This window comes from Catharus ustulatus, chromosome 35, assembly GCF_009819885.2.
Source record: "Catharus ustulatus isolate bCatUst1 chromosome 35, bCatUst1.pri.v2, whole genome shotgun sequence".
NCBI classification, from domain to species: Eukaryota; Metazoa; Chordata; class Aves; order Passeriformes; family Turdidae; genus Catharus; species Catharus ustulatus.
In genome coordinates, this window is record NC_046255.1 from 769,567 (window position 1) to 784,735 (window position 15,169).

Consider the following 15,169-nt stretch of genomic DNA (forward strand, 5'->3'; position numbering starts at 1 on the left):
GGATCCAGGGGGGATTTGGGGGGAAATCTGGGGGGTCCCAGGGGTCTGGGGGGGCTCAGGAGGGATTTTGGGGGGGGTCTCAGCAATCCAAGGGAATTCTGGGAGTCCCAACAGATTTTGGGGGGGGGTCTCAGCAATCCAAGGGAATTCTGGGAGTCCCCAACAGGATTTTGGTGGATTTTTTGGGGGGTCTCAGTGAATTCTGGGAGTCCTAACAGGATTTTGGGGGGGGGGTCTCAGCAATCCAAGGGAATTTTGGAGGGTCCCAACATTATTTTGGGGATTTTTTCGGGGGTCTCACCTTTGTTGGCCACCTCCCAGGCCACCTCGAAGAGCACGACGTTGTCGGGGGCGCCGGGACCCCCCCAGTCCTCCAGCCCCGGCAGGGAGCTCACGGACACACTGCGGGCCAGCGGCATCTGGGGACCCCCAAATTGTGGGGAGGGGGCTCAGGGAGAGCCCCCCCGAATTGGGGAAGGGGTGAGGAATGGGGAAAACCCCCCCACCCAAAAAAACCCCTCCCCAAAATAAAATAATTAATGAGAAAGTGCGATGCTAAAATTGGGTGGGGGGCTGTGGGAGGAGTCCCAAAAATTGGGGAGGGGGCGCCGGTGATGGGGAGACCCCAAAAATGGGTTGGGGAGGGGGAAAGGACCCCAAAATTAGGGGGGTTTATATTGGGGAGGGGTCCCCAGAACCCCAAAATGGGGTTGAAAAGGAACGGAGGGTGGGGGTCTCCAGTGTGGAGCCCCCCCTCAGACCCCCCCACGACCCCAAAATTCGCCCCCTCCCCACCATGAGGACCCCCCCTCATGATCCCATAATGCCCCCACCCATGGGACCCCCCCATGACCCCATGACCCCTCCCAAGCACCACCAGGACCCCCCCCCCAATTTCACGGGACCCCCTCCCCAAAATCCCCCCCCCAGCCCCTCCCAGTTCCCTTCCCATCTCAGCCCCCCCCCCAAAACCCCCCTTGGGGACCCCCCCACCCATGGGTGACCCCTTGTCCTCACCGCCCCCCCCCGTCCTGTCCCCCCCAACCCCCCCAACCCACCCAGGACCCCCCCCAGCCCTCTGAGACCCCTCCCCAACTCACGGGACCCCCCCCAAGGGAGCCCCCCCCCACCGTTACAAACTTCTCCAGCACCACGAGGAGCCCCCCCCTCACCCCGGGGACTCCCCCACCCCCATGGGACCCCCCCGAGGGGGGGACCCTCCCTGTGGGGGGGGTCCCTGAATGCGGGGGGGGTCTCCGGGGGGGTCCTTTGGGCCGCCCCCCCCTCACCTCCCCGCGCTCCCGCAGCTGATCGCGGAATGACCCCTCCCGCCCCCCGTCCCCCAGGCCACGCCCCCTCCCCCCGCCGCGGCCACGCCCCCCGGCGCTGATTGGTCGAGGCGGGGGTGAGAGGGGGGACGGGCGGGAGGGGCGGCGCGCGGGGGGCGAGGGGGGGGCGGCTTAAAGGGGCAACGACGCCTTAAAAGGGCAACGGGGAGGACATTGAGGGTGTGTGTGCTGGAGGGGGGGAGGGGATGGAGGGGCTGTGGGGGGGTTGGGTGTGGGGTGGGGCTGCTCGTGGGGTTATGGGGTCGTGTGGCGCCCCGTGGGGCGGTTGGGGGTTATGGGGCAGGTTATGGGGTGTCTGTGGGGCTGGTTGTGGAGTTGTGGGGCAGGTTGTGGGGCAGGTCGTGGGGCCCTGGGGTGTCTCTAAGGCAGCTTGTGCGGCTTTGAGGTGACTGTGTGGCTGGTTATGGGGTAGGTTATGGGGTCGTGGGGCAGGATAGGGGGCACGTATGAAGCTGGGGCGGGATATCTATGGGGCAGGTCAAGAGCAGGTTCTGAGGTCGTTTTTGTGGCTCTGGGGCCGCTTTTGGGGTTTTGGAGCCGCCCCCCCCCTACAAGGGGCCCCCCGGAGGTGCTGGAGGACCGCGAACCATCGAGAGGCGCGGCCAGAGCGGCCGCTCCCGCCTTCGCCCCGCCCTTCCGGTTTCCCCTGACGTCACTTCCGGCCGGGGAGAGCGCGAGGGCAGCGCGGGAGCGAAGCGGCGCCGCCATGGCAACCGCGGTGGGGGGATGGGGACGGGGGAGCTCTGAGGGGGTTTGCGAGGGGTCTGAGGGGATGGGGGAGGTGCCGGGGGGGTCCTGGGGGTGTTTGGGGGGTCCTGGAGGTGTTTGGGGAGGGTGCCGTGAGGGGAAAGGTGAACGTCGTGAGGAGGTGCGGGAATATCGTGAGGGGATGGAGGAATCCCTGAGGGGATGGAGGAATCCATGAGGGGATGGAGGAATCCCTGAGGGCACGGGGCAGTCCCTGAGGGGATGGAGGAATCCGTGAGGGGATGGAGGAGTCCCTGAGGGGATGGGGGAATTCCTGAGGGCATGGAGGAGTCCCTGAGGGGATGGAGGAATCCCTGAGGGCATGAAGGAATCCCTGAGGGCACGGGAAAAGTTCCTGAGGGGATTTTGAAGGGGTCCCGGGGTGATTCCAAACCCTTTCATTCCCTCCCAGACCCCCAAAGTTCCCGAGGTTCGGGATGTCACCCGGATCGAGCGCATCGGTGAGGCACATCCCCTTCCTTTTTCATTTTTGGGGACCCCCACCCCCATTTTGTGATTTCTGTCCCATTTTTGGGGGGCTTTAGGTGATCCCAACGTGGAGGAAAATGCCTTTAATTGTTCCAAATCTCCATTTCCAGACACCCACTCCCACATTTGAGTGTGGGGCTGGCTTTGGGTGATTTTTGGGGGGTCTCACGCCATTTTTAGGGGCATCCCCAAATTGAGGGAACCCTTTTAACCTCTCAACCCCCCCCATTTCCACCTCGTGGTGCAGGACTGGAAATTGGATAATTCCATTTTTACTGCTTAAATCAGAAAAACATGCAGCTCAGAAATTTGGGGGATCACTCCCAACTTTGAGAGGGGATTGAGGGGATCCCCCAAATGGAGAAGACCCCTTTTGACCCCCTAAAAAATTGAGGGGACCCCTGATAACCCCCCCAAATTCCTCCCCCAGGCGCCCACTCCCACATCCGCGGGCTGGGCCTGGACGACGCCCTGGAGCCGCGGCAGGTACGAGGGTCGGGGAGGGGTTTGAAGCTTTTTTTGGGGGGGTTTGGGGGGTTCACCCCTCTCTGTGCTCCCCCTCAGGTGTCCCAGGGGATGGTGGGGCAGCTCTCGGCCCGCCGCGCCGCCGGCGTCATCCTGGAGATGATCAAGGAGGGGAAAATCGCCGGGAGAGCCGTGCTGATCGCTGGGCAGCCGGGGACGGGGAAAACGGCCATTGCTATGGGTGTGAGACCCCAAAATATCCATAAAACATCCCAAAAATATCCTTAAAATATCCTCAAATCCCTGTGCTGATCGCTGGGCAGCCGGGGACGGGGAAAACGGCCATTGCTATGGGTGTGAGACCCTAAAATATCCCAAAATCCCACCTAAAATATCCTTAAAATATCCTTAAAATATCCTGAAATCCCAGTGCTGATCGCTGGGCAGCCGGGGACGGGGAAAACGGCCATTGCTATGGGTGTGAGACCCCAAAATATCCCAAAAAATATCCCAGAATATCCTCAAAATATCCTCAAATCCCAGTGCTGATCGCTGGGCAGCCAGGGACGGGGAAAACGGCCATTGCTATGGGTGTGAGACCCTAAAATATCCCAAAAAATATCCCAGAATATCCTTAAAATGTCCTTAAAATATCCTCAAATCCCTGTGCTGATCGCTGGGCAGCCGGGGACGGGGAAAACGGCCATTGCTATGGGTGTGAGACCCCAAAATATCCATAAAACATCCCAAAAATATCCTGAAAATATCCTCAAAATATCCTCAAATCCCACTGGGCAGGCAGGGACGGGGAAAACGGCCATTGCTATGGGTGTGAGACCCCAAAATATCCCAAAATCCCACCTAAAATATCCTTAAAATATCCTTAAAATGTCCTCAAATCCCTGTGCTGATCGCTGGGCAGCCAGGGACGGGGAAAACGGCCATTGCTATGGGTGTGAGACCCCAAAATATCCCAAAAAATACCCTTAAAATATCCTCAAAATATGCTTAAATCCCAGTGCTGATCGCTGGACAGCCAGGGACGGGGAAAACGGCCATTGCTGTGGGTGTGAGACCCCAAAATATCCCAAAAAATGTCCCAAAATATCCTTAAAATGTCCTTAAAATATCCTCAAATCCCTGTGCTGATCGCTGGGCAGCCAGGGACAGGGAAAACGGCCATTGCTATGGGTGTGAGACCCCAAAATATCCCAAAAAATGTCCCAAAAGTATCCTTAAAGTATCCTCAAATCCCTGTGCTGATCGCTGGGCAGCCAGGGACGGGGAAAACGGCCATTGCTATGGGTGTGAGACCCTAAAATATCCCAAAAAATATCCCAAAATATCCTCAAAATATCCTCAAATCCCTGTGCTGATCGCTGGGCAGCCGGGGACGGGGAAAACGGCCATTGCTATGGGTGTGAGACCCCAAAATATCCCAAAATCCCACCCAAAATATCCTCAGAACTTCCAAACCCCACCTAAAATATTCCCAAATCCCCCTCAAACTCACCCCAGACCCCTCCTAAATCCCCCTGAACTCTCCCCAGACCTCTCCAGCCCCTCCAAACTCACCCCAGACCCCTCCAGCCCCCCAAACCCCATCCTAAACACCCCCAAATCCCATTTAAACTCACCCCAGACCCCTCCAGTCCTCCCAAAATCCCTCCTAACCCCCTCAAACCCCCCTCAAACTCACCCCTGACCCCTCCTAAACCCCCCTCAAACTCACCCCAGACCTCTCCTAATGCCCCCCAATCCCCTCCTGACCCCCCTAAATCCCCCCCAAACCCCTCCTAACCCCCTCCCCGTCCCGTTTCTCCCGCAGGGATGGCGCAGGCGCTGGGCCCCGACACGCCCTTCACGGCCATCGCGGGCAGCGAGATTTTCTCCCTGGAGATGTCGCGCACCGAGGCGCTGACCCAGGCCTTCCGCCGCTCCATCGGCGTCCGCATCAAGTACGGGGGGGGTCCCACACCACATTTGGGGGGGTCTTGTCCCATTTTGGGGGGGTCTTGCCCTATTTTGGGGGTCACACACCTCATTTGAGGGGGTCCTGCCCCATTTCGGGGGTCCCACACCACATTTGGGGGGATCTTGTCCCATTTTGAGGGGTCCCACACCCCATTTTGGGGGCCCCACACGGTCTCAGCCCATTTTGGGGGGGGTCTCACCTCATTTTGGGGGGGTCTCGCCCCATTTTGGGGGTCCCACACCACATCTGGGGGGATCTCGGCCAATTTTGGGGTCTCACCCCATTTCGAGGGGGTCTCACACCACGTTTGGGGGGTCCTACACCACCTATTGGGGGATATCAGTCTGTTTTGGGGGGGTCTCACCCCATTTTGGGGGTCTTGCCCCATTTTGAGGGTCCCACACCACATTTCAGGGGTCCCACACTACATTTTGGGGGTTCTTGTCCCATTTTTGGGGGGTCTCACCCCATTTCGGGGGGGTCTCGTCCCATTTTGGGGGTCCCACAGCACGTTTGAGGGGGATCTCGCCCCTTTTTGGCAGGTCTCACCTCATTTTGGGGGTCTTGCCCCATTTCAGGGGTCCCACACCGCTTTTAGGGGGATCTCAGCCCGATTTGGGGGGGTCTCACCTCATTTTGGGGGTCCCAGACCCCATTTTAGGGGTCCCACACCACATTTTGGGGGGGTCTTGCCCTATTTTGGGGGTCCCACACTCCATTTTGGGGGATCTCACCCCATTTTGGGGGTCCCACACCACCTTTTGGGGGATCTCGGCCTCTTCTGGGGGGGTCTCGCCCCATTTTGGGGGTCCCACACCACATTTTGGGGGTCCCACACCACCTATTGGGGGATCTCAGCCCGTTTTGGGGGGGTCTCACCTAATTTCGGGGGTCCCACACCCCATTTTGGGGGGTCTCATCCCATTTTGAGGGGGTCTTGCTCCATTTTCAGGGTCCCACACCACATTTTGGGGGTCCCACACCACATTTTGGGGGGGATCTCATCTCATTTCGGGGGTCCCACACCACATTTTGGGGGGGGTCTCACCTCATTTCGGGGGCTCTCACTCCATTTTGGGGTTCCCATGTCCTGTTCTACTACTCTTGTAGAGTCTCTATTCCCCAAGTTTCATTTTTGGGGTTCTCCCCCACCACGTTTAAACATCCCAACATGCAAATTTTGGGGTTCCCCCCTTAATTTTTGGGTTTTTTTTAAATTTTTTTACCTCACAGAGAGGAGACCGAGATCATTGAAGGGGAAGTGGTGGAAATCCAGATCGACCGCCCGGCCACCGGCACGGTGAGGGGGGACCCCAAAACCCTTTTTGTGCCCCAAAATCTCCCCAAAATCCCTCTCAAACCTTCCTCTTCCTCACAGGGGACCAAAGTGGGGAAGCTGACGCTGAAAACCACGGAAATGGAGACGATTTACGACCTGGGGGCCAAGATGATCGAGGCCCTGAGCAAAGAGAAGGTGCAGGCCGGGTGAGTGGGGAGATCCCAAAAATTGGGGAGATGCCAAAATTGAGAGGGGAACCCCAGAGTTGGGGAGGAGGAGGTGGAGGTTGGGGGGTGAGGGTTGGAATTGAGGGGAGAAAAAAGGAAATGTGAGGGGGGAAAATGGAGGAAAGTATGAGGGGAAAATGGAGGGGAATGTGAGGGGAGAAAAAGGCGGGAAACGTGAGGGGAAAATGGAGAGGAATGTAAGGGGAAAAGGGAGGGAAATATGAGGGGAAAATGGAGGGAAGCATGAGGGGAAAATGGAGGGAAGCATGAGGGGAAAATGGAGGGAAACGTGAGGGGAGAAAAGGGAAATGTGAAGGGAAAATGGAGAGAAAATGTGAGGGAGAAAATGGAGGGAGAAGTGAGGGGAAAAAGGAGAGAAATTTGAGGGGAAAATGGAGGGGAATGTGAAGGGAAAAGAGGGGAATGTGAGGGGAAAATGGAGGGGAACGTGAGGGGAAAAGAGGGGAATGTGAGGGGAAAGTGGAGGGAAACGTGAGGGAAAAATGGAGAGAAAAGTGAGGGGAAAATGGAGAGAAAAGTGAGGGGAGAATGGAGGGAAATGTGAGGGGAGAAAATGGAGGGAAACGTGAGGGGAAAATGGAGAGAAAAGTGAGGGGGAAAAAAGAGAAATGTGAGGGAAAAATGGAGGGGAACGTGAGGGGAAAATGGAGGGAAACATGAGGGGAAAATGGAGAGAAACATGAGAGGAAAATGGAGGGGAATGTGAGGGGAAAAGGGAGAGAAACGTGAGGGGAAAAGGGAGGGAAAATGTGAGGGGAAAATGGAGGGAAACCTGAGGGGAAAATGGCAGAAACATGAGGGAAAAATGGAGAGAAATGTGAGGGGAAAAGGGAGAGAAATGTGAGGGGAAAATGGAGGGAAACCTGAGGGGAAAATGGCAGAAACATGAGGGGAAAAGGGGTGGGAAACGTGAAGGGGAAAAAATGGCAGGAGACACGAGGGGAATAAAAATGGTGGGAAACGTGAGGGGAGAAAAAAAAAAAACCAAAATCTCAATTTTCTGTCCCCAGGGACGTCATCACCATTGACAAAGCCACGGGGAAGATTTCCAAGCTGGGCCGCTCCTTCACCCGGGCGCGGGACTACGACGCCATGGGGGCACAGGTGAGGTTTTGGGGGGTCTCTGGGGGGTACAGGGGGGTTTTGGGGTTGCTCTGACCCCCCTGGGTTTTCCTCCCCAGACGAAATTCGTGCAGTGCCCCGACGGGGAGCTGCAGAAGCGGCGCGAGGTCGTGCACACGGTGTCGCTGCACGAGATCGACGTCATCAACTCCCGCACCCAGGGCTTCCTGGCCTTGTTCTCAGGTACCCCAAAACCCCAAAACTGATCCCAAAACTGACCCCAAAACCCCAAAACTGACCCTCACCCAGCCAGGGCTTCCTGGCCCTGTTCTCAGGTAGCCCCAAACCCCAAAACTGATCCCAAAACTGACCCTAAAACCCCAAAATTGTCCCTCACCCACCTAGGGGTTTCTGGCTCTGTTCTCAGGTACCTCAGAATCCCAAAATTGATCCCAAAACTGACCCCAAAACCCTCAAAGTTGACCCCAGACTGTCCCTCACCCACCCAGGGGTTCCTGGCCTTGTTCTCAGGTACCCCCAGACCCCAAAACTGACCCCAAAACCCCCAAAACTGACCCCAGACTCTCCCTCACCCACCCAGGGATTCCTGGCCTTGTTCTCAGGTACTTCCAGACCCCAAAACTGACCCCAAAATTCCTGAAGTGTCCCTCACCCAGCCCAGGGATTCCTGGCCCTGTTCTCAGGTACCTCAGACCCCAAAACTGACCCCAAAATTCCTAAATTGTCCCTCACTCAGCCCAGGGATTCCTGGCCCTGTTCTCAGGTACCTCAGACCTCAAAAACTGACCCCAAAACCACCAAAACTGACCCCAAACTGTCCCTCACCCACCCAGGGGTTCCTGGTCCTGTTCTCAGGTACCTCCAGACCCCAAAACTGACCCCAAAACTGATCCCAAAACCCTAAAACTGACCCCAAACTGACCCCAAAACTGACCCCAAACTGTCCCTCACCCACGCAGGGCTTCCTGGCCCTGTTCTCAGGTACCCCAAAACCCCAAAACTGACCCCAAAACTGACCCTAAGCTGACCCTAAAACCCCAAAACTGACCCCAAACTGTCCCTCACACACCTGGGGCTTCCTCACCTTGTTCTCAGGTACCCCCAGACCCCAAAACTGACCCCAAAAACTGACCCCAGACTGACCCCAAAATTCCCAAATTGTCCCTCACCCAGCCCAGGGGTTCCTGGCCCTGTTCTCAGGTACCTCAGACCCCAAAACTGACCTCAAAACTGACCCCAAAACTGTCCCTCACCCACCCAGTCCCTGTTCTCAGGTATGCCCAGACCCCAAAACTGACCCCAAAACCCCAAACTGTCCCTTACCCACCCAGGGCTTCATTTCCCTTTCCTGGGCTACCATCAGATCCCCAAAACCATCCCTGAGACCCCAAAAATTGCTCCTAATCCCAGCAAACCACCCCAAAATGGCCTCAACACCTCATAACCCCCCCAAAATCCCTCTGCTGACCCCCCCATAACCCCCCAAAAATACCCCTGGCCCCCCTAAACCCCCAAAATTCCTCTCCTGACGCCCCCAAACCCCAAATGCAGGTGACACAGGTGAGATCAAGCCGGAGGTGAGGGAGCAGATCAACGCCAAGGTGGCCGAGTGGCGCGAGGAGGGCAAGGCTGAGGTCATCCCTGGGGTGAGCCCTGACCCCAAAATCCTCCTGGGGATCCTCAAATCCTTCCTGGGACCCCCCCAAATCCTTCTTGGGGACCCCAAAATCCTTCCTGGGATCCCCAAATCCTTCCTGGGGAACCCCAAAATCCTTCCTGGGACCCTCAAATCCTTCCTGGGAACCCCAAAATCCTTCCTGGGACCCTCAAAATCCTTCCTGGGGACCTCCAAAATCCTTCCTGGGACCTCCAAAATCCTTCCTGGGCACCCCCAAATCCTTCCTGGGAACCCCAAAATCCTTCCTGGGATCCTCAAAATCCTCCCTGGAACCCCAAAATCCTTCCTGGGATCCCCAAATCCTTCCTGGGGACCCTCAAAATCCTTCTTGGGACCTCAAATCCTTCCTGGGACCCTCAAAATCCTTCCTGGGACCCCAAAATCCTCCTGGGGGCCCTCAAATCCTTCCTGGGGACCCCCAAATCCTTCTGGGGACCCTCAAATCTTTCCTGGGATCCTCAAATCCTTCTTGGGGCCTCCAAAATCCTTCTGGGGACCCTCAAATCCTTCCTGGGATCCTCAAATCCTTCCTGGGATCCTCAAATCCTTCCTGGGACCCCCAAATCCTTCCTGGGGACCACAAATCCTTCCTGGGACCCCCAAAATCCTTCCTGGGACCCCCAAAATTCTCCTGGGGACCCCCAAATCCTTCCTGGGACCCTCAAAATCCTTCCTGGGACCCCCACAAGGCCCTCAAACCTCCCCTGGAACCCCAAAATCCCCCCCAGACCAACCCAAAACCCCCTGGAGACCCCCACACCCCACCTGTCTGAGGAACCAGGTGACAAAAAACCCGAATCAGGTGCAGCAGGGCCCCCCCGAAAAACTCCTCAGAGATTCCTCAAACCCCTTTGTGGAACCCCCAAATTCTCCCAGAGCCCCCAGACCCACAAAAATCCCCTCAGGAACCCCCCAAAATTCACCTGTTGGAGGAAGGAGGCGACAAATGAGCTGCACCAGAACCCCCAAAACCCCATGGGGACCCCCAAAACTCCCTTTGGGGTCACCAAGATCCCCCCCAAAATCCTTTTGGGGTCACCAAGAGCTCCCCCCAAACCCCCCCAGGTGTTGTTCATTGACGAGGTTCACATGTTGGACATCGAGAGCTTCTCGTTCCTCAACCGCGCCCTGGAGAGCGACATGGCGCCGGTGCTGATCATGGCCACCAACCGCGGCATCACCAGGTACCTGGGCACACCTGGGCACACCTGGGCACACCTGGGCACCCCCAGAGCTCACCTGAGCCCCCCCTGACCCTCCCCTGTGCCCTCAGGATCCGGGGAACCGCGCACCGCAGCCCCCACGGGCTGCCCTTGGATCTGCTGGACCGGCTGCTGATCATCGCCACGGCGCCGTACGGCGACAAGGAGACGCGGCAGATCCTCAAAATCCGGTGGGGCACCCCGAAAATGTACCTGGGGAACCTTGAATCCTGCTTGGGACAGCCCAATCCACACCTGGGCACCCCAAAATCCTGCTTGGCACAGGCCAAACCACACCCTGACACACCTGGGCACCCCAAAAGTGTCACCACATCCCTGTATGGGGTGAAGGGAGACGCGGCAGATCCTCAAAATCCGGTGGGGCACACCAAAAATGTACCTGGGGAACCCTAAATGTTCCTTGGGACAGCCCAATCCACACCTGGGCAACCCTGAATCCTGCTTGGGACAGCGCAAACCACACCCTGACACACCTGGGCACCCCAAATTCCTCCTTGACACACCCCAAACCACACCTGGGCACCCCTGAATCCTCCTTGGCCCAGCCCAAATCACACCTGGGCACCCCAAAATCCTCCCTGACACAGCCCAAACCACACCCTGACACACCTGGGCACCCCAAAATCCTCCTTGGGACAGCCCAAATCACACCCTGACACACCTGGGCAGCCCAAAATCCTCCTTGGGACAGCCCAATCCACACCCTGACGTACCTGGGCACCCCAAAATCCTGCTTGGGACAGCCCAATTCACACCCTGACACACCTGGGCACCCCAAAATCCTCCTTGGCACAGCCCAAACCGCACCTGGGCACCCCAAAATCCTGCTTGGCACAGCCCAAACCACACCTGGGCACCCCAAAATCCTCCTTGGCACAGCCCAAACCACACCTGGGCACCCCTGAATCCTGCTTGGCACAGCCCAAACCACACCTGAGCACCCCAAAATCCTCCTTGGCACAGCCCAAACGACACCTGGGCACCCCAAAAACGTCACCATGGCTCTTTACAGGGAGAAGGAGACCCAGCAGATCCTCAAAATAGGGTGGGACACCCCAAAAACCATCTGGGACACCCCCAAACACACCTGGGCACCTCCCAAAACCCACCTGGACACCCCAAATAAAACATTAAACGTGGCTGGTTCTCCCTCAACACACCTGGGGTGCCCCTTAACTCCTTTCAGGGTGCCCCCAAAACCTTTGACACCCTAAAAACCTCTTGGGGTACCCCATAACTTTTTTCAGGTGCCCTGATCACACCTGGGGTGCCCTCAGACACACCAAAACCCCTCTGGGCCACCCCACTTGCCCACCTGGCTCCTCCACAACATTGGGGTGGGTTTTGGGGACCCCCCTGCCCATTTTTTAGGGGCATTTTGGGGTCCCCCCCGCCCGGTTTCGGGGCGCAGGTGCGAGGAGGAGGACGTGGAGATGACGGAGGACGCGTACGCGGTGCTGACGCGCATCGGGCTGGAGACGTCGCTGCGCTACGCCATGCAGCTCATCACCGCCGCCAGCCTGGTGGCCAGGAAACGCAAGGTGGGAGCCCCCAAAATCCTCACAGGACACCCCAAAATTTGGGGAGGGGGATCCCAAAACGGCGGGAAGGAGGTGGGGTGGGAGGCCAATATGGCGGGTGATGCTGTGGGGTTTGGGGTGCTCCTGGGGTTTTGGGGTCTTGTGTGGATTTTGGGAAAAGGGTGGGAAATGTGAGGGGGAAAATGGAGGGAATGTGGGGGGAAAAGGGAGGAAACAGAGCAAAAATGGCAGAAATGTGAGGGGAAAATGGAGGGAAATGTGAGGGGAAAAGGGCGGGAAACGTGAGAGGAAAATGGAGGGAAACGTGAGGGGAAAAGGGCAGAAATGTGAGGGGAAAAAGGGCAGAAATGTGAGGGGGGGAAATGGCGGAAATGTGAGGGGAGAAAAGAGCGGGAAACGTGAGGGGGGAAAGGGTGAGAAATGTGAGGGGAAAAGGGCGGAAATGTGAGGGGAAAATGGAGGGGAATATGAGAGGGAAAGGGGCGGGAAACGTGAGGGGAGGAAAATGGGTGGAAAATGTGAGGGGAGAAAAAAGAGCAGGAAATGTGAGGGGGAAAAAGGCAGGAAACGTGAGGGGAAAATGGTGGAACCATGAGGGGAAAAAGGACGGAAATGTGAGGGGGAAATGGCGGAAACGTGAGGGGAGAAAATGGTGGAAAACGTGAGGGGGAAATGGCAGAAACATGAGGGGAAAACGGAGGGAAACGTGAGGGGGAAAAGGGTGGGAAACGTGGGGGGAAAAGGTGGGAAACGTGGGGGGAAAATGGAGAGAAACATGAGGGGAAAATGGAGGGAAACGTGAGGGGTAAATGGAGGGGAATGTGAGAGGAAAATGGCGGAAACGAGGGGGGGAAAAAGGAGGGAAACAAGAGGGGGAAATGGAGGGAAACGTGAGGGGGAAATGGCAGAAATGTGAGGGAGAAAATGGCAGAAATGTAAGGGGGAAAAGGGTGGAAACGTGAAGGGAGAAAATGGGAAATGTGAGGGGAGAAAATGGTGGAAACGTGAGGGGAAAAGGGTGGAAACATGAGGGCAAAAATGGCAGAAATGTGAGGGGAAAATGGAGGGAAACGTGAGGGGAAAATGGCGGAAACGTGAGGGGAAAATGGCGGAAACGTGAGGGGGAAAATGGTGGAAATGTGAGGGGAAAAGGGAGGGAAACGTGAGGGGAGAAAATGGCAGAAAACATGAGGGGAAAATTATGGGAATTGTGAGGGGAGAAAAGAGCGGGAAGCGTGAAGGGAGAAAATGGCAGAAACGTGAGGGGAAAAATGGTAGAAACCTGAGGAGAAAAAGGGCAGAAATGTGAGGGGGGAAAATGTTGGAAATGTGAGGGGAAAATGGCAGGAAACGTGAGGGGAGAAAAGAGCGGGAAACATTAGGGGAGCAAATGGTGGAAATGTGAGGGGAAAAAAAGATTAAGAAAGAGGAACAAGAGTGGGAAATGAGATGTTTGGGTCCCCGCAGGGCGCGGAGGTGGGCGTGGAGGACATCAAGCGCGTGTACTCGCTGTTCCTGGACGAGTCGCGCTCCACGCAGTACATGAGGGAGTACCAGGAGGCCTTCCTGTTCAACGAGCTCCGTGAGCACCTGGGGACATCTGGGGACATCTGGGGGGGCAGCTGGGGACACCTGGGGGGACACTGGGAGGACAGTGGGGAGGCACCTGGGGGGAACCTGGGGATATTGGGGGGACACTGGATGGACACTGGGGGAACAGGGGGACACTGGGGGAACATTGGGGGGAACCTGGGGACATTGGGGGGTCATTTGAGGGCACCTGGGGACACTGGATGGACACTGGGGGACATTGGGGACACCTGAGGGGAACCTGAGGGGAACCTGGAGACACTGGGGGGAACCTGGGGACACTGGGGGGACACCTGAGGGGCACCTGGGGACACTGGATGGACACCTGGGGGGAACCTGGGGGACATTGGAGGGGCATTTAAGGGCACCTGGGGACACTGGGAGGACATTGGGGAACACTGGATGGACACTGGGGGCACCTGAGGACACTGCTGGGACATTGTGAGACATTGGGGGGACACCTGGGGGGCACCTGGGGACACTGAGGGGACATTGGGGACACACCTGAGGAGCACCTGAGGACACTGCAAGGACATTGGGGGACACCTGGGGACACTGGGGACATGGGGACACCTTGAGGGACATTGGGGGACAGTGGATGGACACTGGGGCGACATTTGGGACACTCTGGGGACTCTGGGGAGATCCTGAGGACACCTGGAGGGACACCTGGGGGACATTGGAGGGGCATTTGAAGGCACCTGGGGACACCTGTGGGGACACTGGGGATACCTGGGGACACTGAGGGGACATTGGGGACACTGGGAGGACATTGTGGGGACAATGGGGACCACTGGATGGACACTGGGGGGATCCTGAGGACACCTGGGGGACACCTGGAGGACACTGGGAGGACACTGGGGACATCTGGGGGAACACCAGGGGGACATTGGGGACACCTGGGGAACACCTGGGGACAATGGGGGGACATTGGGGACACTGGAGGGACATTGGGGACACTGGATGGACACTGGGGGGATCCTGACAACACCTGGAGGGACACCTGGGGGACATTGGGGGGGCATTGGGGGACACTTGGGGACACTGGGAGGACATTGGGAGGACACTGGGGACATTGGGAACACCTGAGGGGACATTGGGGACACCTGAGGGGACACTGGGGACACTGGATGGACACTGGGGGGACACCTGGGGACAATGGGGGGGAATTGGGGACACCTGAGGGGACACTGGGGATACCTGGGGACACTGAGGGGACATTGGGGACACTGGAGGGAGCCTGGGGGACACTGAATGGACATTGGGAGACACTGGGGGGACACTGGGGACATTGTGAGACATTGGGGGGACACCTGGGGGGCACCTGGGGACACTGAGGGGACATTGGGGACACTGGGGGGGTCCCTGAGCAGCCCCTCCCCCTTCTCTCCACAGAGGGCGAATCCATGGAGACGCCGTGACCCCTCCCCCACCCCCCCTTTGTACAATAAATCTGATTTGGAACCCAAAAATTCCCCAAAATTTGGGGTGAGGGGGAGGGG

General features: G+C 57.5%; 2 protein-coding genes across 4 annotated transcripts in view; one reads left to right on the forward strand and one right to left on the reverse strand.

The window, feature by feature from the left end:
- GYS1 (glycogen synthase 1) overlaps nt 1-1,326 on the reverse strand; it is a 58,777-nt gene extending 57,451 nt beyond the window's left edge. For all 3 annotated transcript variants that reach the window (XM_033084078.1, XM_033084079.1, XM_033084080.1), the window contains exons 1-2: nt 1,290-1,326; nt 302-419 (exon numbers count right to left, since the gene is read on the reverse strand). In XM_033084078.1, coding sequence (XP_032939969.1) covers nt 302-419 — 118 coding nt within the window. In that variant the 5' untranslated portion in view covers nt 1,290-1,326. The remainder of the gene's footprint in view (nt 1-301; nt 420-1,289) is intronic.
- A 423-nt stretch (nt 1,327-1,749) lies between these two features.
- On the forward strand, nt 1,750-15,142 carry RUVBL2 (RuvB like AAA ATPase 2). The gene is made up of 15 exons (XM_033084070.1): nt 1,750-2,067; nt 2,509-2,557; nt 3,016-3,071; nt 3,150-3,291; nt 4,879-5,008; nt 6,259-6,325; nt 6,404-6,510; nt 7,563-7,656; nt 7,734-7,857; nt 9,187-9,281; nt 10,379-10,497; nt 10,587-10,706; nt 11,948-12,077; nt 13,545-13,659; nt 15,063-15,142. The coding sequence occupies exons 1-15, from the start codon at nt 1,765-1,767 to the stop codon at nt 15,086-15,088; spliced, it is 1,677 nt and encodes a 558-aa protein (XP_032939961.1). The 5' UTR covers nt 1,750-1,764; the 3' UTR covers nt 15,089-15,142.
- The last annotated feature ends 27 nt before the right edge of the window (nt 15,143-15,169 follow it).

Bases quoted from the DNA above. Each gene is read 5' to 3' on its own strand.
- RUVBL2 (XM_033084070.1), top strand. From the start codon at position 1,765: ATGGGGTCGTGGGGCAGGATAGGGGGCACGTATGAAGCTGGGGCGGGA. The intron at 3,292-4,878 runs GTGTGAGACCCC...TTTCTCCCGCAG, and splicing joins GAAAACGGCCATTGCTATGG to GGATGGCGCAGGCGCTGGGC. The intron at 13,660-15,062 runs GTGAGCACCTGG...TTCTCTCCACAG, and splicing joins CTTCCTGTTCAACGAGCTCC to AGGGCGAATCCATGGAGACG.